Here is a 26,315-nt window from a genome sequence, read left to right as displayed (position 1 = left end):
GTGACAGGTAGAGAATAAGCAAATGTAGCGTAAAGGCATAACAGTTATGAATTTTTCAGTTTCTCCCAAAATACATTAGCTAATTCGTTAATACTGAGATAGACACTTATCAGCACTTTGCTCCCTTCCCCATCCTTTGCATCTTTCACCAATACTCACCAGTGCCATATGTTGTTGAGATGGCTGATGGGTATCCTCCCATCCCTTGCCCTGGTAGAGTAGGAGTTGCTACGGAAACCACTGGTGTAGCCAATGACTGAGCAGACTGGGAGTTATTTATCCTTTGATTCTTTTAAAGTAAGTAAAATAAACATATTATTGACCAGTTTAAAGTCAGTTGAGTGTATTTGCTTTCTGGAAATGTTTTGTGCATGAGAAATACAGGCTGTTACAAATTCCTAGAAATTAATCATTTAACATGTAGCTTTGATGAACTCTGCCAACCCTATAATTTACAAGCTTTCAAGAGACCAGTTGTCACCATAGTAACCCATTACATCAGTATCTCCTAGGTAACTGAACTAGTAAGATTGCTTTTGTTGTGGGTAGAAGAACAGATCATGTGTAAAACTAATGAAATACATGAGCTTGATTCCCATTGTTTTCCTTTTTGCTCATAGAGAAAAACACCCTACCACAAAAAACAATGAAACCTAAAAAGCCCCCAAAAAATGGAAAACCCCCAAACCCAGTTCTGCTGGGTTTTGAAAGTGAGGTGCAGCCCCAGAGTGCTGAACTCCGATCTCTTACCAGGGGATGGAGCTGTGACTACATTATTGTGCAGTAAAAAAACTCTTCAAGGCTGTTAGATAGCACAGCAGTTACACACTTATCTTTAACTCCAGGGCACTAGGTGTTGCACTGTAAGAATTAAACTAGAGAACTCTAATTATGTGAATGGCAGGAAAAAAGGACTAGAGAGCCACCAAAAAAGGTGGCTGCCATAAGTCTATGCCATCTTGAACAACATAAGTTTACATGCTCTACATGCATCACCAAAAAAAAAGCTTAATTCTAGCATGCTTAGTTTGAGTATGTGCAACAAGTGCATCTGGTCTTCTATCACTATATTTAAAAAATTGCCATGACCTTTTTGTTCACAACATAGTTATTTTCGATTTTATTTCAACCAAAACTTTACCTACGTAATAAGAATAACTGGTTTTATTTTCTTTGTTATTAAGATGAACATCATTACCACTTACCAGAAGCAGATCAACATCCTCAGACTGATTGCATAGGAAAGGAGTGTTAAAAATTAGTAAATATAAATATTTACCAGGAGGCAGGTTTTAGCTTAGAAAATATTTTCATATCATAGGGGCAGCAAATAAACACCTTCTGAGGGTATCCTGGAAAAAATACGCCTCATAGATCTCTTTTTTCTCCTCCTTCTAATGGACTGTTTGACTCAATTGTACAAACAACCTATCCAGTTTTCAGCACAAGACTTTCTTCAAGAATTCATTTGTCTTCCACAGTCCCATTGTTTGCAGATTGTCATGCTGTACCTAACCCCTCACAGAGTCCCTTGGAAAATATAATTTTTTAGGGGCTTGGAATAAATAATTTGATGCAGACAGCTTGTCACTGCCATGATCATCTTTGAGTATTGCCCTGTAGGACTATTTGTCACTTTATGACTTAGGAGACAGCATCACATTTATGGACAGTTTTAGTTTGATGATTAATTTATTTTGCATCAAGCTGAAGAAGCAAACTTGGAAGTTGTTTTAATAATGTTTTTTATAAAATAGAAAAGTGCATCACTTAAATGACTATATTTTTAAATTAAGTTCACTTTTAATGTTAAATCACTCAAAACAGCTTTACTTGGAAACACTAACAAACTTCTGAAAAGTAAGTGCAAGACACGAACACAATACGTTCCCAATTCAGCCTTCTAGCATAGTATGTTGCCTAAATTTTACTAGTCCTGGCAGGAGAAACAGAAATTTCAAATTCCTTTTTCTCTTCCTCTGTCTATTTACTACCTCTTATCATTACAAAATTTGGATCTCACAGCGATAGAGCTCAAATTAATTTATTACTGTTAATATGCCATCTGCTAAGAGTCTGTGTGGCTAAATATTTAAGAAAAATGTAATAGTTAGAGATGCTCAGGGTTTAATTTAGCCTTTATAACAGCCTCAGGAAAGTACTGGGAGAGAGACTGCAGAAGGTGAGGCTGTGCACAGTTAGGACACAGTTCCTATTTTGCAACTCAACAGACAAAAAGTAGGAAGTAAATAAGACTTCAAAAAAACAACCAAAAACAATCAAAGCGGCTCAGCCTACCTCCTCAGCTTGGTGTCAAGCCCTAGTTAGAAAAACCAAACAATCAAGAATTTAGTTTCCTGAGCCAGCCTTGACATTCCTAGATAACTCTTATCTGAAGTAGATAAAAAGAAGAGCTTTGAAAATGCATTACCACTGATGGCATGTTACTTTTGCTGCCTGGTGGAATAAGCACACGGAGGTCTGGTTTACGGTTGTTCATTCCCAAATTCATTGGAGGTGGAGATTTTGCTTGCATATTCTTGTTCAAGTTGCCAGGTGAGACCAGCAGACCTGGTGAGTTGCGGGGGTTTCCATATCCATTTCCTGTTAAGATAAAAACAAGAGGGAAAAAAAAGAGTGAGACAAGTCTAATGAAGTAGACTGTATCTTTTAAGCCCTTCTAAAACTGTGAAATCAAAAACTCAGGGTAGATATCTGTGTCATGAATCTTAATAGGAAAATACAACATGTGCTATATTTGGAACAACTGGTCCAACGGCAGTTGACAATCTCTGTGATGTCCGAAATTAACTTGATGATACAATTTTGTTTACAGCACTGTGGTATATAGCACAATATACTGTGCCATTGTAGCAGCCAACATCTGACAAGAGTCAGGAAAGTCAGATAATTTAAGGGCATAAAAACTGTCAAAGCTATTTCATATTTTCTTGACATCTACAGAAGACTGTGCCTTTTGTGATTCAGCCCTTTGCAGGTCATGATTTTTTTTTGCTTTTAAACAAAGGATGCGTATAGCAAGGCTATAACTTCCACAGAAGGATTCATAAGCTCTATTGGCTCTTATTCACTACACTTCTTGGACCTAGTTCTGTAAGCACTAAAATCAATGGAAGCAACATCATAAGATTATTGGAAACCACCACCATATCTTTCATCATGTTCTCTCTTATGCAGGGCCCAGGAACAATTCTGACAAGCAAATGTTTCCTTTATCTTTTTTAGAAACTCATTATCTTTTTTAGAAACTCAACTCATTGCATTGACAACTATGGGTCCATAAAGTTAATGACCTGTTAATTCCATTATTTCATTCGCTGATTTCACCTCTTACCCACATAAAATCTAGGGAAAAGGTGACTTTTTAGGGTAACCTTGAAATTCTGTCTACACAATCTCAGGAGAGGTACAGAAACTGCACAGACATAGAGAGGGAATAGCATGAAAATTAGTATGGAAAGAGAAAACTTTTACCTCAGGTAAATACCAAAGAAACAAATGCTATGGAAGACTTTCTTTTCTGAGCACAGCTTTTGTTCATGAGCTGCAACACACAGCCTAGAATTTGTGTGAGAAGATAAACTAGTCAGTCAGTGAGGCAGAGCCCTCTGGGTCAGAAACACTGGAACTCCAAATTTCCTTTGTTTTCCCAAAGTCAGTGAAGACCACAGTATCTCACCCCATCCTCCCCAGTGTGAAATGGTGTTTACAGCTCTAAAGAACAAAAATAGATTATGGAACTAAATTTGATAATGTCTATAAGGTGGGCATAAAAATGACAGTACATGTCAGCAATTTGCTCCTCTGTTTGGGATAATGATGTGTGTCTGAGCTTGACTAAGATTTTCAAGATTTTCAAGATTTTTAATCCTCAAGCACATCAGCCACTTGTACTTACCAAATCAAAAAAATCAATGGAAATAAAATTTGTGAAAGCCTATTAAATATAAAAACACCACTTCAAGTTTTGGAAGACTATGAACTGTGAACACTAGTATTATGGCAAAAGAAAATTATCAAAAACTGCTTGAATTCTGTACTTGTCAGGTACCTTCAGTAGCTAGTCTGATGTGGTTTGTTTTTTCTCATAATTTCTATTATCATGATCTCTAAGCCTCTGCAATATTTTGAAAATTTAACAGCACTCAGATCACTACTAATATTCTGTATTGAAATGCTTTTGGAGATTTGGGACTAAAATATTTTTCATAGTTAATCTTGTTGTTTATTTCTTTAATAGTATCATCCAGTAAGGAAACAAAATGAGTTCTGAAATGTATTTTAGATTTTCCAAGCAAATTCAGCTGAGTGCTTTCAAAGGCTTTTCATTTTGTACCAGTAGATTTTTTTTCTGAAAATGAACAATTGTCCTCAACATAAATGAGCTATCTATTATGCTCTCATTGATGATATGTGTTGTTACAGGTGGTGAAATTAGAATATTTTGTGTATATTTTGAATATACAACAATATTTTCTACCAGAAACCGCACTGCATTTTAAAGAAGTTAATCTTTTACAAACTGAATACTGAAAATTGAGACAACAGAAGAAACTGAAGCAGTAGTAGGGTTTCTCTGGTGTCAGGAGGTATTTTACCAGCAGGATGTAAAACTGTCAGTGAAATCTGTCATATGACAAGGATTTGCTCAGAGAGTGGCAATGGAACTGTTTGAAGCAGCACTGAGGTTTCTTCAATTCTACAATATAAGACCTATAATATATAGCAAAATGGATTCCACTGTACTCTACATATTTCTAGTTGTGATTTTTAGAGAATAAATCTCCTTACAAGAAAGAACTCCCATTTTCTACATAAGATTTACTTAATATTATATACAATTAAGAAAGTGCTTAGGGGAAAGCTTCTCTATAAAGCTTTATTCTTCAGAAACATTCATCTGACCTTTACTGACGTGAAATAGTTTGAACAGTTATTACATTTATATTTTAAAAACATCAAATTCTTTTAAAGAGCTACTGCAACAATTTCTTTACCAGCAGATTTCTGCTGTCCATGGCATATTATGCCTTTTAGCATTTTGAAGCCATATAATAACAGTTTCTCTTTCCAGTCACCAAACTTATGCTTTTGGTTTAGTGAGGATTCAGGAATGTCAGACTGTGGATCTTAAACCAATAATACAGAAACCCATCATTTGGAAATCAGTGATGAATGCATGCATGTGATAAAAAGATAAGAAGAGTCTGCATGTAAACCAGTCCTTTAAACAGTACCTGGTTAATTCAAGAGGGCTGTGGCCTGCTCTAAGGCAGCTCTGCCACCTTCAGATAAATCCACCAAAGAGAATGGCCTCATTTACATTCAGAGCCAAAAAAAAAGCGTAAGACTTCTAATGTACAAATTAAATCTTCTTTCATTGCTATACTTTAAAATTGCACTCTGCCTGGGCAATTATCAATTTAGATGTGACCATAGGCAGAATATTTCATTCTGCTATCCACCTGAAAGCACAAAAATTATATGTCATATACGAATGGATTTCCTGATTATAGATCGTAAGAATGGATTTTAAAGCAAGTTGGCTTTACATTTTTATTTGATTAAAAGCCATTTTTTTAATGAAATAGAACATTTTAAACATTACAAATGCATTCTATAAGGCATAATGAAAACAATGAAAATAGAAACAGTGGATGCACAAATTTTAAAGGGTGTATGTCAGAATTTGTAAATTTATGGCATTTTTAAATCGACAAATTTTCAGAAAAAAATATTTTTCCTTGTATTGTTTGTTACACTGACTTGTAAGAGTAAAAATATTTTATGCAGAAAAGAGCTTATTTCTAGACAAGCTAGTGGAGCAGCACATGCCATGAAATTCAGTGCCAGACTTTGTATTTGGACTATTGGTAGAATGTAAACACAAATGCTTTTTGAGCACAGAACACTCCTCTTGGACATACTCTCATATTTTGCATTTAGGCACAAGTGCCATTGACTGTAGAATGAATTCCGTCCAAGTACAAACTACATGATTAACCTCTTTAATTTCACTTTTCAAAAAACTCAGAAAAGTTATTTTTGTGCACTGATAGATACTCAATCAAGAATAATTATTAAGAAAATCCATTTAATAATGAAAAAAACTACATTTTTAACTGAGCTACAAATTCCTGTAATACTGTCTTAAGCATTTTAATTTAAAATTTTAAAATTTTAAGGATACCAGAAGGGCACAAGCTTAATCAGGACAGAATAGAGAGCAAAGTTTACTTCTTTCCTTTCATCCCCTATTAGTAACACTAATACATTTAAAGTTGATGGTCATTGATGTTTACAGGGGTTGCAAAGTGGCTGCAATTCTTAATATTCTGAGAGTTAGGACAATAAATCTATACTGAGCAATTAGCCACGAAACTTTCCACATGTTAAGGCAACACAAATGACAAGAGAGTAACTCTTTTCCTTATCTCTCAACATTCTTGAACATAGTTTTAATAATTCAAAGTCTTGAAGTCTTGAAAAATTTGAAAATTTTAGGACTTTCTTGAACATATGAAACTGTCATGTTCCTACTTGTTCCTTTTTTTCCCCCTTTTTTTGTGATTTCAAAGATATAGAGATATACTGAATGAAAAATCCTCTATGGTAGCCTATGAAGAACTAAATTGGAAGAAAGAACAAGATACACAAATTGTGTGTCCTTTATTTGATCTCTCATTTGTTTATTCTAGTGTTTTTCACTGATATTGGCTGAGAATTTACAAGATCCTTAGGAAACTGAGATTAATTTTAACACAAAATGAACTTTCAAATTCTTGAAAGATTTTTAATAAATACTAATGCTCATTTCAAGTTTCCAATAAGTGTATGATTTTACTTGTGAAAACTTTCTTATTTCTTCCAAGATGCATATATACATTTGATTTCATGGATGATTCCTACTTCCTATTTGGTTATACTAAATGCATATTTCACATATATGACATTTTGACTGATCACCAAGCATCTCAAAAATAATTTTAAATACAGAATTATATATATAAACATGAGAGCAAAGTATTCTGCAAATTATCTCTACTTCAAAATAGATGCATATGTATGAAAGAATCAATAAAAATTTTGCCAAATTTGTATCTAGTTTTTCACTGTTTTCTCAGCTTATTATCCTATTTTCTGAAGGAGTGGTAATTGTTCTTAATAGTAATTAAAAGGTAATGAAAAATTTCCTTTTCTCTCTTACTTTATTTTTTTTTCCATAAACACTGAAACAGGCTATGGTTTATTACCCAAAATAAAAAGATACCAACAACAAAGAACTAATGCTAGGAAGTTGTACTGTTGCTCACCTAAAAATAATTTTAAAAAGAAAATTCTTACTCATATACATACATGCTCATCACATTTCACAGCAGACAACTGTTACTAACTGCAAATGGGAGAAGAAAACCAATCTGCTGCTACTCTCATCCAGAAAAAAAGGAAACCTTCACTTTTAAATAGCTGCCCATTCCCACTACATTCGACTAATGGACCTTCTCAACTGAATTGTGGGGAGTCAACTCATACAGATGTGGTATTAAAAACCGAATAACTTCATGTGGAAGAATTCTCAAACATCCTGTGAAAATATTAGCTTTTTTTTTGGGAGGGCTGAAACAGGATGACAGTTCAGAGAACACACAGACTTTTGGAAGAATGGGAGGAGAATAAGAAGAAAACTATCTCAATGACTCTTTGTTACTTTTAAAACTAACCACTTAGAAATAATATAAATATACGGTAGAGTTTTCTACATGAACAGAGGTCTGAGCCATCTCTCTTTAACTCACCCATTCTTGCCATGCAGGTTCTATAACTGTCAGTGGGAACTTGCTCTTTAAGTTAAAAAAGATGAAAAAGGCTCTGATGGCACTGCAGTTGTCCTGCGTGTAGGAAAGACCATGAGAACAAAAAACTGACCTGTGCATCACACCTCATGCAAACACTTCACTGCTGAGTCAAGTGCATGGCAAGCTAACACTGTGGATATGTTTTATTGCTATAATAAGAGCTGTACTTAAATGTTTCTAAATTAGTACTTCCAGTAAGTATTCTCCCACTTTAGGAGTTCACACCTTAAAAAAAAAAAAAAAAGTAAAGCTGGCACCTGACTTTTTGAATTAGCCTGTGGCTACCCACACAAGCAACTCTGAGAAACCCTTCAAAACAATTTTTAATTGCAATTAGTCCTCCCAAGTTGCAGGCAGATATTTCATCACATGGACTCCCTCCTTGCAATCCTTGGAAAGAGGGGTGTTTGTCATTCACAATGAGAGTCTGTGGTAAGTTATACACTTAGAGAAGGGGGAATGTGCTTTCTTCTTCAAGGATGATCATCCTTATTCCTTCCTTTCTCCTTTCCTTTCCTTTCCTTTCTCCTTTCCTTTCCTTTCTCCTTTCCTTTCCTTTCTCCTTTCCTTTCCTTTCTCCTCTCCTTTCCTTTCTCCTCTCCTTTCCTTTCTCCTCTCCTTTCCTTTCTCCTCTCCTTTCCTTTCTCCTCTCCTTTCCTTTCTCCTCTCCTTTCCTTTCTCCTCTCCTTTCCTTTCTCCTCTCCTTTCCTTTCCTTTCCTTTCCTCTCCTTTCCTTTCCTTTCCTTTCCTCTCCTTTCCTTTCCTCTCCTCGCCTCGCCTTGCCTCGCCTCCTTCTCCTTCTCCTCAGTGAAGAAACAGAGCAATAGATGATCCAAGTTAAGGTCCTGTTTGTGATTTTTCAGTCTTGCACTACAATTATTTTTGCCAGGATGCTTATAATCTAATGTCCAATCATAGAATCTTATTATCCGCTTTCATAATTATTTAATGGCATCTCATATCAGGAATCTCAGATCACAAAACTTTCATGCAGAAACACTGTGTTTCTGATATCTTTACTTATGATTGTATTGATTAATTTATTTCCCTTTCCACTATTTTGTTCTAACACCTTTATCAATAGTTATGCTCTTTTCAGAACCTTTATATTCCACATTATCTTGTTTTGATTGAAGCTTCAGCTAATCAAAACAGTGACTAAGTTGAACCTATTGAGAAAAATCACTTATTTATACAGTGGTCTTCAGTTTTGTGTTTTATAAATATTACATGTCTGTAGTTTAAACACATGGGCACTGTTCTATGAGCAACAGGAATATATTCTTTCTGTCACAGTTTTGTAAGGTCCAAACCCCAGTGATCAGAGATCATGGCTCTTACCATGTGTCTTACCATGGTAAAACAGGTGTCCTGCCCCTAGCACTGGTCTTGTATGCACTGCCATGAGGACATAGCACAGTGCAATGTCCCTGACCTTGCACAGTGCTTCCTCCTCACTCTCACTTGACATTTGCAAATGTTAAGTCCATGTTCTGCACTAGGAATGCACTAGTCTTCCACACTAATGTGTAGTCTAATAGGAGACGTCAGTGCCTCTCCTATTAGTGATGAGGTGGTTGTCTGAAACTTAGCTTCCATTACAGCTTTTCCAAAATATTTTGCTTAGATCTCCGACTTACTGGCATAGCCCTGATCTCCTAGCATGTGAACAGCTCATATGTGGCCTTCCCCTGAGATCTGAGATAACCATCTACCCTAAATATGTTTTCAGGACTTAACCATGATCTTATAAGTACAGTAGTTGAAATTCTAGTCTCTTTCGTCCCTGTAGTCCATTCTAGTCCTGTTTATGCAAAAAATGAGAGGTTTTTTTTTTTTTTTAGTATGTGTTGTTTCAACATTGTGAAAATTGAGAAAAAGAAAGCAACACCAAAATGTGACTTATGTCAAAGAGAAAACTATATTGCTGAAAAATATATTACTTTCTGAAGATATATAGGAGAAAAATACATTCCTGGGAAGAAGAGAGAACTTATCTCTTCTGACTGCCAGAAAGAGACTTTTGAGAAATCATGACACGGAATCACAGAATGGCTTGGGTTAGAAAAAACATTTAAATCACAGAATCACAGAATCACAGAAATTCTAGGCTGGAAGAGATCTGTAAGATCATCAAGTCCAACCCCAAACCCACTGATAAGGGCAGGGACACATTTTGCTAGAAGTTATTCAAAACTCCATCCAGGGTGGCCTTGAGCATGTCCAGAAATGGGGCACTCACAGCCTCTCTGGCCAGCCTGTGCCAGAGCCTTACAATCCTCAGTCAAAAATTCCTAGTGAATACCTAATCTAAATCCGCCCTGTTTCAGTTTGAAGCCATGCCCCCTTTGTCAATCATCTGCTTTTGACAAATTATTTGTTGATGACAAATTATTTCCTTTCTGGGCTGTTTGAAATCAATTATCATTTGAGGAAACTGATTTACAGTGAAAAATATTTCAAGACAAGTATAATTCCAATTATAAACAGGATGCCTTATCTGACAAGTTACCTAACCCATCCCTGTCTCCTTTAGCTATTACTGTGAGATTGCTCCAACTGTTAGTGCAGGAAAAATGAAATTGTAAGAGGTTTGGAAGACAAAGGGAATCATTGGATTCAGTATCTTAATTGGTGGATCACAAGTTAAAGGGCAGGGGTCATGTTAACTTAATATTGACAGGAACTTCTGTGTGGGGCTGCAGTCACAACTTCAGGAGGTAAAAAGCATTTCTTGTTTTCTTTGTCATAGCAAAGTCCTTGCTCCAGTTCAGATCCAAGAGGCATCAGCTTTCAGGACTCAGGACAGGCATGAAATACAGACATTTTCTAATTTACAATGCCTTCTTCTATTTTATGAATTTGAACAAGAATATGTACTGCAGTGTGCAACAGAAGTTGTATCTTAGTGAGTAAGAATGCAGACAGAAAAAACAGTGAAATCCCTGTCGCATTTTAAAAAAGCATAAAATTCCCCTAGACTTCAATTGGAAAGGGATTTTATCTAAAGAACACAAATTAGTCTTGAGGAACATTTGAAGCTTCTTGTAATAAAGAAGTCAACTATGCCTGTGTTTAAGATCTCATTTACAAAGAACAAGTTTGTATGACTCATTTAACTGTTCATTACATGTGAACTTAGGGCTCTTTCCTTTTCAAACCTTTCAAGCTGTCTTTTTATAAAAACAAATATTGAGACATTGTTATTAGAGACAGAGACTACCTAAATGTATTACTAATTCAACACTTACACATCAGGTAGAAGCTTAATAAAGGCCAAATTTTTACAGATTTTCATTGAAGTCTACTGAGAGTAGGCTTGCATTGATCTCCTCTTTGGTAAGCTAACTCAGCTAACATGAGTTAGCTGAAGACAGACAACCTTTGTATATGACACCCACTGCAAGATTTTAGGAATTTTTCATATGAAGAGCAGCATCCAGCCTTTCAGGCTTATTCTCAAAGTTTCAGTGATAATGACTTTCATGTGCTGTTACTTGGAATTGGAGTTGGAAAGGCATGTGTTGACTGCCTACATAGATATGAAATTCAGTAGATAGACTATTTCTTTCATACTATATATTAGACCTTGTCAAACAAGTTTTAGTGTTCTGCTAGCTTTGACAAAATCTCCTACCTGTAGGTACTTCCCTTAAAACAATGAAGGAAAAAAAATTATCTATCTATCTATCTATCTATCTATCTATCTATCTATCTATCTGTCTGTCTGTCTGTCTGTCTGTCTGTCTATCTATCTATCTATCTATCTATCTATCTATCTATCTATCTATCTATCTATCTATCTCTCTCTCTCTCCATCCATCCATCCATCCATCCATCCAACCATGTATTCATGTCTAGGTATATAGATATATATTCTTATGTGGAAAAAACCTTGGATGAGGAACACTTAAAGGTGTAACACAAGTAGAAGGAAAACCAGAGCAATCACATTTTTAGTTTCTTATCCCATTCCATGGTTTTAAGTCAACCTGCAAATTTTTGAATTCTAATTGTTTGGATTTGGCTCTATTGCATCACAAAGTTTGTTATGAATGACTGTGTGTCCTTTCTTTTGTGCTATGAGATTCCTTGGACAGGAACTGTTTTTTACTTCTGTACCACATTTTTGCCTAGTCTTTGGGCCAGAAGTCTGTGGATTATTGCACTCATCAAGTAATAAGGGACAGACAACAATTTATCACGCTCTCTGTGGCAAAGCCAGTTACTGTCTTACTAATAAGTTGCCCATAAACTGTGGTTTGAGAAATATTTCTCCAAGCTCATTTATTTACATATTTCACACTTGAAGTCTAAGAATCACATTCTCTTGACTATACCAAGCATGATTTCAGGGTAGAGTGAAGAATATTTATGTAACATTTCAATTTCTTTAAGAAAATGAAATTTGTTTGTTTACTTATATTTATAGTTCCAAAAGTCTTTAATGCAGCTAGATATCTTTGAAATCATTGCTTATTTTTGGTACTGCTGATCAGCTGAATTGGGCAGAGTGCACATCGTTTTACTAAACCACTCTTTGAGGATATACCGTCCAGATTGCCTCTACCCTGAGGGGATATAACTTAAAAATTTCTACTATTACACATATTCCCATGTGGCTTGAAATACTAGCAGAATATATAATATATTCACCCACAGTCAGTACACCACCAAGGAAAGGAAAAGGAGAATGAAAGCACTAGAAAATTATGATACTGGCTGGCACTTCAGGAACTCAGCCTTCAGAAGATGAGAAGGCAATTGTTGACCTGTGGCTAATTTCCAGAAGGAAATTACTTGCTGCAAATTCATAGATAAACATAGGATTTGGTTATTAAAAAACATGGGATAAAATTTTCAAAATGCAATGCTGATCTATTCAGTTTCTAGCACTTTTTAATAACAGATTTAAAGGTAGTTTGAAGATGTTAGATTGAAAGACAGCAAGTACCCTGACAGCATTTGCAGAACCCCAAAAACTTTTGAATAACTTTCTCCTTTAGTTTAATATTAATGTCAAGTTGGGGGCAGTGCAGAAATTGAATAGAGAAACAAACATTACAGATATACAGAAATAAACAGCTGAAGTAGGTATATATTTTATTATACCTGTCATGGATTTAAAAATTGAGATGGGAATTTTCCTTTGATTTTATTATTTACAGTTGTTTTAAGTCTATAGAAATGCCGTTGATTTAAATTGGCTCATTCCATTAAAAGGAAAACTTTATTACGAAATACAAAATATCTTTCTCTGAAAGCCATACCAAAGGAAAAATAGAACCCAGTCTAAAAGGAGAACTCACTTCGAAAATCAAAAGTTCAAACTAGAGATGCAAAGAAAGACATCCTCCAATACTGTTCTATTTTAAAACTTTAAAACTATAGAAAAAAAATTAGTTTTCTATCAAACTTTCAGCATAAACAATAAGCCACTGAAGAAAAAATTGAGTTCAGATATTTGACAGTACTAAAACTTCACAGGCACTTATTTGTGTTCACGTTGCCTTTAAGAGATTTTGTTAAAGACTACAGTCTGTTAAAATTAAAAGAACTTCACATAGTCTATTATGTAAACAGGTAGACACATCATTTAGCCTTCATATTAGTTATGCAGTAAATGAAAATGGATTTAGAGTATGTCTATTAGGGTTCAAAAAGTTCTTGTTCTGTCTTTCAATCAAAAGCCTCTGTTTTGAGAGAACAGTGCCAAAGACATTGCTGTATTTGTAATTTAGCAATGATATGGAATGTGAAGATCAGTTTTGTTGGCAGTTGCTACTATCATGTGATAAAACTACTCAATCAGTGTTTAGCTGAGAACAAATTTACTCTTACAAATCTGAGACAATCTTGGTTTACCTTAAAAATACTATACATGGTAATTAGTTGTGTAATATAATAAAGAAGTAGTCAGCTTATTAAGTTCTATTTATGTCTTAGGTTAACTCCCAAGGTAAATTGTGGATGATTCCAGGGTTACTACTTGAAATAATCCAAACCAATGAAAAAAAACTTCTTTAAACACTGTCTTAAATAATTATTTTCCATTTCTGGTATTGCAGTAATAATGAAATTTATTTTGGTGCAATTTATTGAAGTAGTGCACAAACTGAGGTCTGGTGCTAGTAACAAAAAGTAGTTTCATTTTATAGTGGCAGAAATGAAACTATTTAGACTCTTTTCCTTGGAGTATATTATTTTGAATATATGCTATTTTTTCACATTATGGAAAAACACAAATTCAGAAGGTTCTAATTTGGCCAGAAATACGAAACCAAACATGACTATGCCACCAGCTTCTGAGATGCCAGATGGAAGAAAACACACAGGTTTTTGTTTCTTGTGAAAAATGATGAAAAAAGAGAACTTTTGATGTTAATTCTTCACCTTAAAGAAAGATGACTGTCCAAAATAGTGCCATTGTGGAATGATACAACTAAGACAGAGGATTGAACCTTATAGTGACCGTTCCATCCTCCTACAGCCCTTTATCTAATTCTTCCTATTGTTCTACTTTAAAGAGATTTAGAAAACATTTCTTTAATGACATTTAAAACTTTTATTTTCCAATAAAGAACAAAGACTATTCCTGTAATTAAATATTTATGATGTAGTCTTAGCAATGTTCCTTATATATATGCCCCTCAAATAAATTGCTTACTCTAAAATTGTATTGCTTGAGGGCTTAATGCAAGTCCTTAATTTTTGATTAAGTCCTTAATTTTTTATTTGATCAAACCATTGTCTTCCTATGCTTAAATATGTTTTTAATATATTTCCAAAACCCCACATATTTAGAAAGAATATAAATTTTCAGCTGGTGTAGTGATACACAGATTTTATTAAGACCAAGGATTATTAACAGAAAGGCACATGCAGATGAATTTTTATTTTAGTATGCCCCTCTTTTAAAATAACACACTGCCTTCTCTACTAACTGCTTTTCAGCATCTATTTAAAGGAACGGGAGACTAGTAACGAGGTGATGATATTTCTAATTGAGCCAGGAGAGGGAGCCCCTTAATAGGAAGATAATTCCTATGTCCATCCCGTTGCTGCTCTTCCTGAAGTTCTGATCAAGCTTAAAAGTAAGATGAAATGTTAACACTGCAGAATGAATATTTCTTTAGCTCTGTTTCAGAGGTTAACAGGGAACAATGAACAAAACTATAATTTTCTGTCACAATTTTTTTTTTTTTTGAGAACAAAGGAGACTTATAGTGAGGTTTCAATGGTCTGCCTTCCCTACTCTAAAATTAGTACAAAAGGACTCCCTAAAGCTTTAGTATATGTACCAGAAACTGCCTTTCTGGTACAGGGCTGTGCAATTCTAATTGTACTGTTAATGCATCACACAAATATCTGTGACTCATCTATGTGTGAAAATAAAAGGGGAGTGGAGATCCCTAATTCAGGCTGAGAAAGGACTAGGGAGAAAAATCCTAAAACATTATATAAAAAATTTCTTTATAAGTGATTTTAACAGAAAATATTGGAATTGCTATTTATATCAGCTTTGATTTATGGTGCACAAAATGGATCTTCCAACGATTTCTCCATACAATTCTCCCTGAGAGCAGTTACCCCAGCAAAATGTCATGCTTTACCACTCATTTGTTTTCAATGAACATACATGTTCTCAAACGGCAAAAGTAACTTTGCCATTGTCTTTTGTAATCTGTATTTGTCATAATGCAACATTGCTGATATTGCTAACAAATCACTGAGTTTACTGAGCAAAGGGGACTACTCTGACAACATTGCCTTGATACCACAGATCTCAGCAAGTACAGTTCTTGGTAGTTCTAAGGGAGCAGGACTAAATGGCTTATCTTTTTCTCTGCCTGGGTATTTTGAAAATACTTTACCTGTTGTGTATCAAATCAGTTAAGCAGTTAAGCAGATACATATGGCAAAGCTGATGTTCATTACTAATTATTTAAGTAAATGCTAACAGATTTTGCTGACTAGCAATGGTCTTAAGAGCAGGGGTTTGAAATTTTTGCTGACCAGCAATGGTCCTAAGAGCAGGGTTTACACACAGTACGTTGAAGTACAATGAGCAACTCACAATTAAAATCTTTATTCAAGCTTAATTAATAAAATGAAGCCCCAATTCCACTCAAGTGATGGCAGACTTTCCCAGGATGCAAAAAGGATCAAAGTTTCTCACACTGACTCCACCAGGAGTTTTTTTCGAACAAGGCAAAGCAACGTACCCAACAGTTTTTATGGAAAGGCTAAGGTGAAGGAAATCAGACATTTGTTCCTGTGGAATTTATTGAGTTGCCAGACTTTTGATGCTGCTGGAAAACAAGTCTCTTTCTACTAATAAGAAAAGCACAAATATCAGTGAATGCTCCACAACCCAGCAGAGTGAATTAAAAATTGCTAATGGATTTTTACTATCCCCTCTCCAAAAGGGAGCTATTTTAGTACTCAGCTACTGAGTTTTAAAGTTTGAGCTTTATTCACTTGGAAAAACAAATATAAATTCTCCTCTCTTTACCTGCACTGGTGCCTGCACCGGTTGCAAGGTCCCCACCCATCAGGCCACCTAGGGGTTTGAAATGAAATGTAAATGAGCACAATAAATTACAACACTCAAACATTCAAAATACTTTCTCTACCTTCAATCACCCTGTTGTAGTACCCATCATTTCTTTCCTCTGACTTCAAGACGCAGTTGAATCAGACCCATAATTATGAAATCATGGTGTTTAATGTTACCTGTATAAGACACTTGCCTTTCAAGGACAAACAAAATACAGAGTACCCATAATTTCCTTATTTTAGTTTCATGCTTCCACAGCATGTCAAAAATTATGTTTAGAAGATATGTATAGTACTCCTTCATTTGAAAACTATCTTTAGTAGAATGCTAGTCAGAAAAGGAAAGGACTGGGAGGAAGAGGCTGAGGATTCCTGGAGAAGAATGTAACTTAGAATAAATAAATACATATAGATTTTAATTTCCTCAGCCTTTCACAGACATTCACACTAACGATTTTTAAAACTTCTCTTAGCACTTGGAGACCTCAAATGGTTCTTTGAACCTGGTATACTTAAAGATCTTGATGTTGCCGGAGGCAGACAGATTGAAACAACCTAATCCCCACTTACCCTCATCAGAGATGAGCTCTCATCATCGCCAGAACAAAGTACAACCCCTTGCTATGTAAAGCACTGAAGTACAGAGCTCAACTAACATTAACCCATCAAGGAGCTTATGAATGAATCAATAAAAATAAATTGTTCATTTAGCATGTAGACTGATTATTTAAGTAATGAATGTACTGATTTACTTCAATTTTTTTTGCATTGGCTACATTTTCTTCCCTGCTTTATGTTGTAATGAGCTCTTGCATGAATTACATAGATAAGCTGTCTTTTTAGGAAAAAGCATGCTGTCTGCCCTTCTGTCCTTTATTGACTTTATTGACTTCACTGATTTCCTTTGGTTTTTGTTTTTTTTTTTTTTTTTTTTTTTTTTTTTTTTTTTTTTTGTGGGTTATTTTTGGTTTTTTAATGTTTTTTTTGAGCTATTTTGTTGTTGTTGTTTTTTTTTTTCTCTTGATTTTTCGACACAGCAATTTTGGACAAGCTCTTATGACTGTTAAAAAGAGAGTTCTTTTTTCTTGGGGTACGATTTAAAGTAACCCAAGGAGCTGAGAGCAGAGCATTTGAAGGAATGGGATTGAACAGAGCCTACCTGTGTTACCTGCACTTGGAGGCCGATGTGTCACACCAGGAGACATGCTATTCCTTTGCAAAGAAGGATGAGCCAGTGGTAACAGGTTGGGGTTTCCCAGTGAGCTGACTGGGTTACTGTATACCAAACTGTTGTGGTTGGACACTGGGATAGAAACTGGCATCTCAAAGTTTGGTGGTGGAACAGCCTGTACAAACAAAAATGGAAAACAAATAAGAGAATAGTACAAAACTGAAACAGCCTTTAAGTGCAGTTACTCTATATTTAGTTCAAATATTTTGTACTTGGTGATTAAAATATTTGTGCTTACCCCCTTCCTCTAAGACTCAAGAGAAGAGTATCAAAACAATTACCAAGTCTTTTAAATATGATTTTTCAAATAATGATTCCATCTTCCTTTAATGCAGTTTGCACATTTATTTCATAAGAGGTGGAAAGAATTTTTCATTTTTTCTACTTTTTTTGTTGTTTAAAACAAACCTCTGTCTCATGCAGCATAATTTTCTATTTCTTTCATTCTTTGAAGTCCTAATTGCTCACTTGCCACCTTAATCTAGTGTCATAGATTACTGCAAGATCAAAGTTACATGACAATGGTAACTTCATTACATGGAAAAAATACAGTACCAATACAGTAAATACAGTACCAATACAGTACCAATACATTACCAATACAGTAAATAATTTTTAAAATGAGTTTCTCTCTTAGCTTGGAAGGGCTTAAAAAAATTAAGTTCTCCTCAGGGACAGCTAACAATTACAAGAAATTTAGGTACACACTAGTCTTTGACGGCTATTTTTTGGGGGGTGGCGGTGGTGTTTAGTGATGCCTTTTCATTATCCTATCTTCCTACCTAAAGGCAAGACCTTCTCCTGAGCTACTTCCCTTTGCAAGAATGCTTTAAAAAACAAAAAGGCAAATAATGTACCACATTAACAGAGGTGTGGTACAACAGAGGTTGTGAGGAGATGCATATCTCATTATGCTTCTAGGAAGCTCAATTCAGGTTTCCTTGGCTGGTTGTGAGTTTGTTGGTTGGGGTTCCTTGGGTAGCAGTTGCTTGAATTTCTATAAAAGTTACAACTACATTAGAAATCTGCATTTAATTTATTTGCTTTAAAAATTATTTTCTTGCCTTTTTGAACAGAAAAACTTTTTCAGAATTACCTGACAGCATTTTAAATATTCAATATGTGAATACGGGCCAAGTACCCCTCAATTTGCAAGTTTTCTAACATTTACAATCTTATAAGCTTCAAAAAAGAGCTTAAACACATAAATTTTTTTTTGAAGTAGACATATTCCAAGGGAGGAAACTAAAGGTTTTAATTTTATTGTTGGCAGCCGATAGTACTGGTATATCTTCAAGGACCTAGGAGGAGAGCTGGACGTATCAACTGCTTGTCAGTCAACTGAGGCACCCTGACCTTGTGCCACCCATGTCTCTATGCCCTCTGTATTACAGCACTATCCATCAAGTTACAGTTATCTCTTAAGGCTGGTTTTTTTTTTTTTTTTTTCTTTCTTGGTCCTCTCTAGGGACAGAGAAAATGTTACTCTAAATATAGAGGAATTATTTTGCCTAAGCACAAAGAGCAAGATTTTCAGGGTATCATGTTAAGGATACTCTATACAAATGCCTTTGAACTATTTTGAAGTGTTAATTTAGCTCTGATACCCTCTCCTTTTTTTGAGAGATGACCATAGCAACAGTAGTTGAGCAGATGGACCTGCTGCCATTGCTCCCCATCCTGGGGAGACATGGGAATTTCCTTCCTTTTGCTGAGAAGCTGAAATGCACTCCCATGGCTGTATTTTTCATACAGCTGATTGATTTAAGTAGAGGTAGGAAAGGAAGGTGAGGTGTTTTGGGAATCCACATGTTCCACATCTAATCTACAGATTTAAGAATCTACATGTAGTCTGCACCCTTATGACTCAGGTCTAAGCTCCTTGGAAATGGAGTCACATAGCATAATCTGAAACATTTGATCAGCTTGAAGGTATGTTTTGAAGCAAGTAATTCTTTTTATTGGCCACAGAAGGACCCAAAACATTCCTAAATCCCATGTTAGTCAGAATCACATGACTGTTTGTAGAATTCAAAGTCAGTGTTTGAGCTCTCCATGTTTAAGTCCCAATTACAGCCTGATGTGAGACATGAATAAGCCAACATGAAGTTTCTGATTATTGCAAGATACATGGCTGCGATGGAGTTCTCTCTACCTGGTGGCTTTGAGCCCGTGGACCTGCCTGCTTGAGTACCAGTCCATGTTGCATTGACTGTCATTGTCAAGAGAACACTGCATAAAGTTTTTGTCACCCTTTGTCACACGACCTATGAAGTCTGCTTCTGAGTCTGGGTGGAGACTATTACTGCCTCTATTTTCCTAATATCTTTTCCTAATCTGAATTTCTGTTATCTAAACTTAAACAAGTGTACAAATGCAAAACAGAAGGTCTTTCCAGAATTCTAAAAGCTTGTTTCTTTTAACCACTATGTTCTTCCTTCCATGTACAAACCAAACTGTTCAAGATTCTTCTTTTTCTACAAAAGAGCTCCAATCTTGGCAGCTCTTCAGGTGTCAGTCTCCCTAGTCAAGTGAAACTGTTACTTAGCTTTCATTTTGTCATTTGAAAAGTATTTTTTAAAGTAGTTGAATTATTCAATTTCCTTATGAATAGTCTAATTTTTGTCATTTTACCAACTATTAGGATCAACTTACATCTGGTTACAAAGCACTTCGTAGGCAATTTTATAAGGGCAAAGTTAGTTTACTCTCTGTTTTTCAGCACAATATACTATATCTGAAATACAGTAGTTTTTATTTCTTCACCACACTCAAAAGTTAGAAAAGTTTGACTGGCTAAAGATCAGTATTAAATACTACATCTCTAGGTACAGTTCTCTAGATCTCTGTCTAACTTTATTAGTGTTACAAATTCCTCACAAAGAACTGCAATGTCCTGCAGATTCCCCATGGTTAATATTGATTCCATTTCAGCCTGATGGACCTTAAAGTTTCTGATGAACTTGTGTAATATATATCTATTAATAGGAGCTAGGGAGGAACTGAGGCCATCTGAGGCCACAGAACAATTCATGTCCATACCATTAAGCTTTCTCAACTTCAAAAAATTTATGACTACGTGTAAACCGACAACTGAGAATTGTTCCTGGCCTGGACTAACAACCAAATGAAATGAAGAAATTGTCTGGGAGAATGTCATTTAGCATCAAAAGGTACCGAAAGCCCGATGGGGACTGTTCAAAAAATTCACCTCAGAGATAAGCACACTTCATGCCGCTTTAGTACGTTTTCTGCTTTTTTTGCTAATTCTAATATAGACAAAGTCAACACTGTCATGTATATAAAGTTTGCCTATTTTTCCCCCTTCCTTTGTCTTTTCTCCTTTGGACACCACTGCCAAAGAGGGCAGATGGCTCACCAGAGACGATACTGCCAGTGTACAGCACACAGTGTTGGATGCTCACTCCACATGCTATGATGCATGTTGCCAAACAAAGTGTTGGACACTTAACCTCCTTGGAACTTAATAGGCCAAACATTCTGTGTTAAGTATTGGTTTTATCTCCCCATGTTCAATGAGGCCTTCATTTATTTAGAGACAGAGATGCTCACAGCTTCCTTTTAGTGGGCTATTTCTGTCTCTTCTGTTTTCATCATTCTTATGAAATTTACAAATATGTGTCTAATTTTTATCAGATGGTTTAGAACAATATGAATACTTATCCCCAGAAAATTATCTGATGAAACATTATTGTTAGGAGCAAAAGCCAATGTTGTTTTTATTTGGCAGCAACTTTTTTATGTTACAAAACCAGGCAGAGGCAATGCATAGTTTTATATATTCTGTATGTAGTGATTTAGAGACTTGACTCAGTGACTTTATTATTAATTTTGCTTTCTTCTCCCCAATTTTCTTGGCTACCTTTGATAATCACAAGTAAATGAATATATCTTCCCTGTCTTAGTTATTCTGATATGTCCAGTTAAGGATATTACTTTATACAATACATAATATTTATATATAAAACCAGATAGTTACAAATTTATATTAAGTATAAGTTGTGATCTCGATCTTGCCCATTGCATCTTGGCATGTGCCAAGAGAAGGAGTTTCTGTTGCATTACCAGAGAATATGTACTGTTTCTTCCTATTGTGGTAAGCAGCTTGGATGGAGGACAGAGGCCCTGAGCTCAGCTTGTGGTGTAGTCAGAGGATGACTACTCTGTCTTACATGAAAAAATGCTAACATTTTGCTGTTCTATATTTCTGAAGTGTCTCTGAAGTAATTGCACAAAAAGATTAATACACTGCACCTCATCACCTCCTGAAAGGTGGGAATCACCAATTAATTCCTGAAGTAGGACTATATTTGACGTCAAAAAGTTTTATTAAATGAAAACAACTGGAGTGAAATTCCATTAATTTTTGGAAAACAAAACTGATATACCATGCTCAGATTAACTGTCTGGTTTGCAAATCTTATACATTTCCTCACTTTACAGAAAAGACAATTTTCCAAATGCTTATGGAGGTAAAGAAAGAGATAGAACTCACTACTATGGGAATGAAGTTTTTTTCCTAGGTTTTTTTAATGTCTTAAGATTTGAGATTATTATAACCTGTTATATGACCTGTTTTGTTAGGAAAGAAAAGAAACAAGTAGCATGAGATTAATAGATGTTCTGAAGGATCATTCCAAATATATTTTTAAGGCAGAAAAGTAGCTTGATGAAAATTCTGTCAGTTTGATTTGAAAAAGCCAAGTCATCCTTGAAAGAGAAACAGCATGAAAGAATGACAATTGGTGAGATTTTGATGTGAAAAAGGGTTAAGCAGTTTGGCTTATAACAGTCTACCTAAATACTGCAGTCATCATTTGTCAAGCTGAGTTGTATCCTGAGAAACCAAATTAATAGTGACAGCTTTAGAGCTTTTCTGTTCTGAGAAAAACAGCTTTCCAAAAGAAGCAAATAAAAAGGGAGGTAAAAAAAATGGGATAGTTCTGTATTCCTCCCTGAGATTCTATATACATGTTGGGTACCCTTAATCTGTCATTTTATATATACCTTTATCAAATTTGGTGCTTTTCTAGTCTCTGGGAAAGTATTATTTAGTGTCCTTATATTTTTCCAAAATATTTTTGCCTGATGTAAGAACTTCTTCAAATTTTAATTACCATGAGTGAAAAATCCTTCTGCTGAGACTTAATAGAAAGAAAACTTAAGAGTGCTTGAGACAGAATCTGAGCCTCCTTAAGAAGTATCCTCATCTTAGTTGTCAGATTTTGTATGTGCAACTGACTAACAGTACAGAAGACACTGTGCATTCTGGGTATCCAGACAAAATTTTTGGTAGATAACCATGCTACCTTTGTATGGGAATGACAAATGAACACATACAAATTACCTCTTTTTTTTGTCTTTTAGAAATAAGAAGTTACCTATGCAAATTCAAATGCTTCTTTGGGTCTATGCAAATATTTGGTTTCCTACTTTGCTTTCCACAGACATTTGGAATACCAATCAAATATAACCTCCAAACATCCATATTTGTCATTTAAAAAATGTAATATTAAACATAATGACAAATAATTCATCCTTTGTATGTCTCGTGCAAAACAAATAGGACATGCAGAGTTATTTCTCTTCAATATCTGGCAAGGCATATGACTGATTGTTAGAAATTTTGACTCGGTTAAAAAAAATTTAGCTCATGCTAAAGCATTAAAATAATGTTGATGAGGTCAAAGCAAATTCTCTGATAAAGCTATAAAATCACTCCAACTCACAAACATGTCTGAGACCTGCCATGAGGCTCTCATGCACTCTGTTTCTCTGCAGCGAGCAAGAAGCTGTAACCCTTCAGTGCTGCAACTGAATTTAGCAGAAACAATGAAGAATTGAAGTTACACATACTAAACACACTAATTACTATATATAAAGAAATTTCAGTTTTACATTGTTTTTCCTATATTGCCACAGAAAGTATTCTGTCAATTTGTTAGCCTGTCCACAGAGAAAAATTTCCACTGTTATTTTTTAAGTATAATTTTGGCAAGTGGTGTAGTAAAACACTTCTGTAAATTAAGTGAATATAGTTCATATGTATATATTTCACTTCCTTCTGTAGGTTTCACCCATAATAGGCTTCATCTGTGCATCAGAGTTAGACTTGAAAGAAAAATATGCTGTGGCAAATTTTCTCACCACAGTGCTTAGTTATATATTTGGCTATTAAAGCCTCTTTCTAGCTGAATTTATTTCCTTAAGAAGCCAGAACTGAAAGGGTTATGATTTGTTACTGCATCAGTTATCAGCAGACAGCCATCTAACCTTTGGTACTTACAGGTATTTTATGGCTCTTGATCATATTATCAAATTCTTCATTAATTTTTTTGTATTTTTCTTCAGTGCGTGGGGTGAGAGCATAAGAGGAGTCAGGATCAGGGCTTTCACAAGCTTTGTTTTCTTTCTTGTGCAATGCCTGCCAGATTCAGAGAAATATCAGAAAGTAAAAAAAATGAAAAGTAGCTCAGAGTACTTACACATAATCTTTGCCTGCTGATCATTAGATCAATATCTTCATTAAGTTTTCTGTACTTGTCCTCGGACTCAGGGCTGTGACCTACTGAATCATCTGCATCAGGGTCTGGACTGTCACAGCCATTAAGTCCTTTCTTTCTTAATGTCTGAAATACATAATTTGGGAAGTTCAATCCTTGACATGGGCTGCAAGAAAGACTCAGCAGTGTTAAAGAAACACAAACTGCTCATCATAGAAAAATGTTAAATTATGCTTTAAGGAAAGAAAGTGACTAATGACCCACCACACTGATGTGTGGTTTCCAGTAATGAGTGAGGACCATACAAGACCTCATTCTTCTGAAGCTGGTACAAATCAATAAAGAATTAATCTGGTAATTAACAAAAAGTTAGTGCCTATGCTAGTATGTCCCCCGCCTCATGATTCCCATATCCCACAGCATTAAGGGTTTAAACTAAACACAGAATGCAATTTATTTTAACATAAACCAAACTTAATATATTTATCTATAGTTTACTATGGAATACACTGATGTTCTTATTTTCTTTTAGGGAAGATGCAGGAGAAGCAAATGGAAAAAGAAATGAACCTGCAACAAATTTAGGAATCCATTTCTTCACAGAGGAAGAATAATTACCCAAACAGAATTCAAGGACTTTAGCAATGTTGTTCCTAAGTCTATGCTTGCGATAGGACAAGAGGGAGGACAGAGTTGATGACAGGGTTATGAAATAACAATTAAGAGCTTCTAGTGATGTTTACTTTTTATTGACTACACTTAAAGTGCTAAAAATGCACAGGGCTAGAGCTTAATGCACAGGAAAAAGCACTGCTAAAACAGATGCTTAGTGAAAAGTCAAAATGAAAGAATTTCAGGTTTAGCTACTCAAATACACACAACCAAGTTTATCATCACTAAGGCAGGAGAGTTGAAAAATCTTAAAACCAGGACTGAATCAGTAGCTTGCAATTCAGAACAGTTGTCTGGCTTCAAAAAGGCTTTAGCTGATCTACCTTTACAGAGCCCCAGAGAACAGCCATAGGCTATATTAAGGTAAAAGAATATGAGAAGAAAGTCTGGACTCCTCAAGTACAAGCAGTAGTACATAAAGCAAATATATTTACAATTTCTCATATTTAGCTCCAAGAATGAGTCACTCAAAAACTCTTAAAAGTCTACTTGGCTGTCTAGAAACTTTTAAAGTTAGCTTGTAGTCCATTCTGTGTTGAAACCTGGCAAAGCAATCTCAATTACAATGAAAATATCACATATTTTGTCTGTTAGTAAGTGGCTAATGTGCACAGTCTGTCAGTGTGGGATATCCTGGAATCTTTTTGCCTTCTCAGAATGGTTCTGTATCAGCTTTTTGTTCCTTCAGGAATTGTACACATTGCATAATTAATTTTTTATGATGAAGATCAGCTTACTACTGTTACTACCCTTAAATATTATAATGTCATGCCATGTCAGTGTTCTCATACTAATGAAAAACCCCTGAACCTTCCATTTTCATTGACTAAGCAAAGTGATGGTGATCTGTTCTATGAGATCTGAGCCTTCTAGTCTCCCATTGCAGACCTCTGAAACAGATTTGGGCATTTATGAAAGGCTGGCCCAATGTAGATCTTTCTTTTCAAACTTCATATCTATAAAGATTTCAAGTCAAATCCATGAGCTACTTCCTTAACACCAATAAAATTATAATCTATTTGAATAAAAACTTGAGATGCTAAAACAAGCTGAATAATTCCCTACACCTTTTTCCACTCCCCTTGCTCCTTTATCTTTTAAATGTTAAATGTTCAGTTAGCAGAACAGACATAATACTACATGATATGTACTGCTAGCAGCTTGAAACAACCCAATTAGCAAGAGGGTTTTGCAACTGCTGCTGTTTAATAGATTTAATAGACACAACAAGATATAGTATAAGCAAAATGTCTCATTGCAATCTCAACTAACATTCTTCTCTTCACATAAGCATTAAACAGTTGTCCTCTGAATACATAAAACATTCTGTTTCAAACTTAGATCAAGCTGTCCAGACATGAAACCAAGATCAGCATACTTGGGACCATTTCCAGAGCTCATATGATACACTGATGGAGTCCTGCTGATTCCTACGGAGTCTCTGAGGACAGA

At 35.2% G+C, this 26,315-nt stretch overlaps 1 protein-coding gene across 8 annotated transcripts in view; it reads right to left on the bottom strand.

Annotated features, from left to right (window-relative positions):
* The window catches only part of MEF2C (myocyte enhancer factor 2C), a 121,039-nt gene that overhangs the window by 12,432 nt on the left and 82,292 nt on the right, over positions 1 to 26,315 (bottom strand). For 5 of the 8 annotated variants that reach the window (XM_058044594.1, XM_058044592.1, XM_058044597.1 and 2 more), the window contains 6 exons: positions 24,174 to 24,317; positions 17,596 to 17,782; positions 16,393 to 16,440; positions 2,432 to 2,604; positions 1,206 to 1,229; positions 160 to 289 (listed from right to left, as the gene is read on the bottom strand). In XM_058044594.1, coding sequence (XP_057900577.1) covers positions 160 to 289; positions 1,206 to 1,229; positions 2,432 to 2,604; positions 16,393 to 16,440; positions 17,596 to 17,782; positions 24,174 to 24,317 — 706 coding nt within the window. Of the gene's footprint in view, positions 1 to 159; positions 290 to 1,205; positions 1,230 to 2,431; positions 2,605 to 16,392; positions 16,441 to 17,595; positions 17,783 to 23,974; positions 24,113 to 24,173; positions 24,318 to 26,315 lie in introns of all 8 variants that reach the window. The other 3 variants (XM_058044596.1, XM_058044600.1, XM_058044598.1) reach the window with 2 other exon arrangements.

The sequence above is a fragment of the Melospiza georgiana genome, chromosome Z (assembly GCF_028018845.1).
Source record: "Melospiza georgiana isolate bMelGeo1 chromosome Z, bMelGeo1.pri, whole genome shotgun sequence".
NCBI lineage: Eukaryota > Metazoa > Chordata > Aves > Passeriformes > Passerellidae > Melospiza > Melospiza georgiana.
The sequence above is the reverse complement of the archived record's forward strand: the minus strand, read 5'-3'. Positions and strand labels throughout refer to the sequence as shown.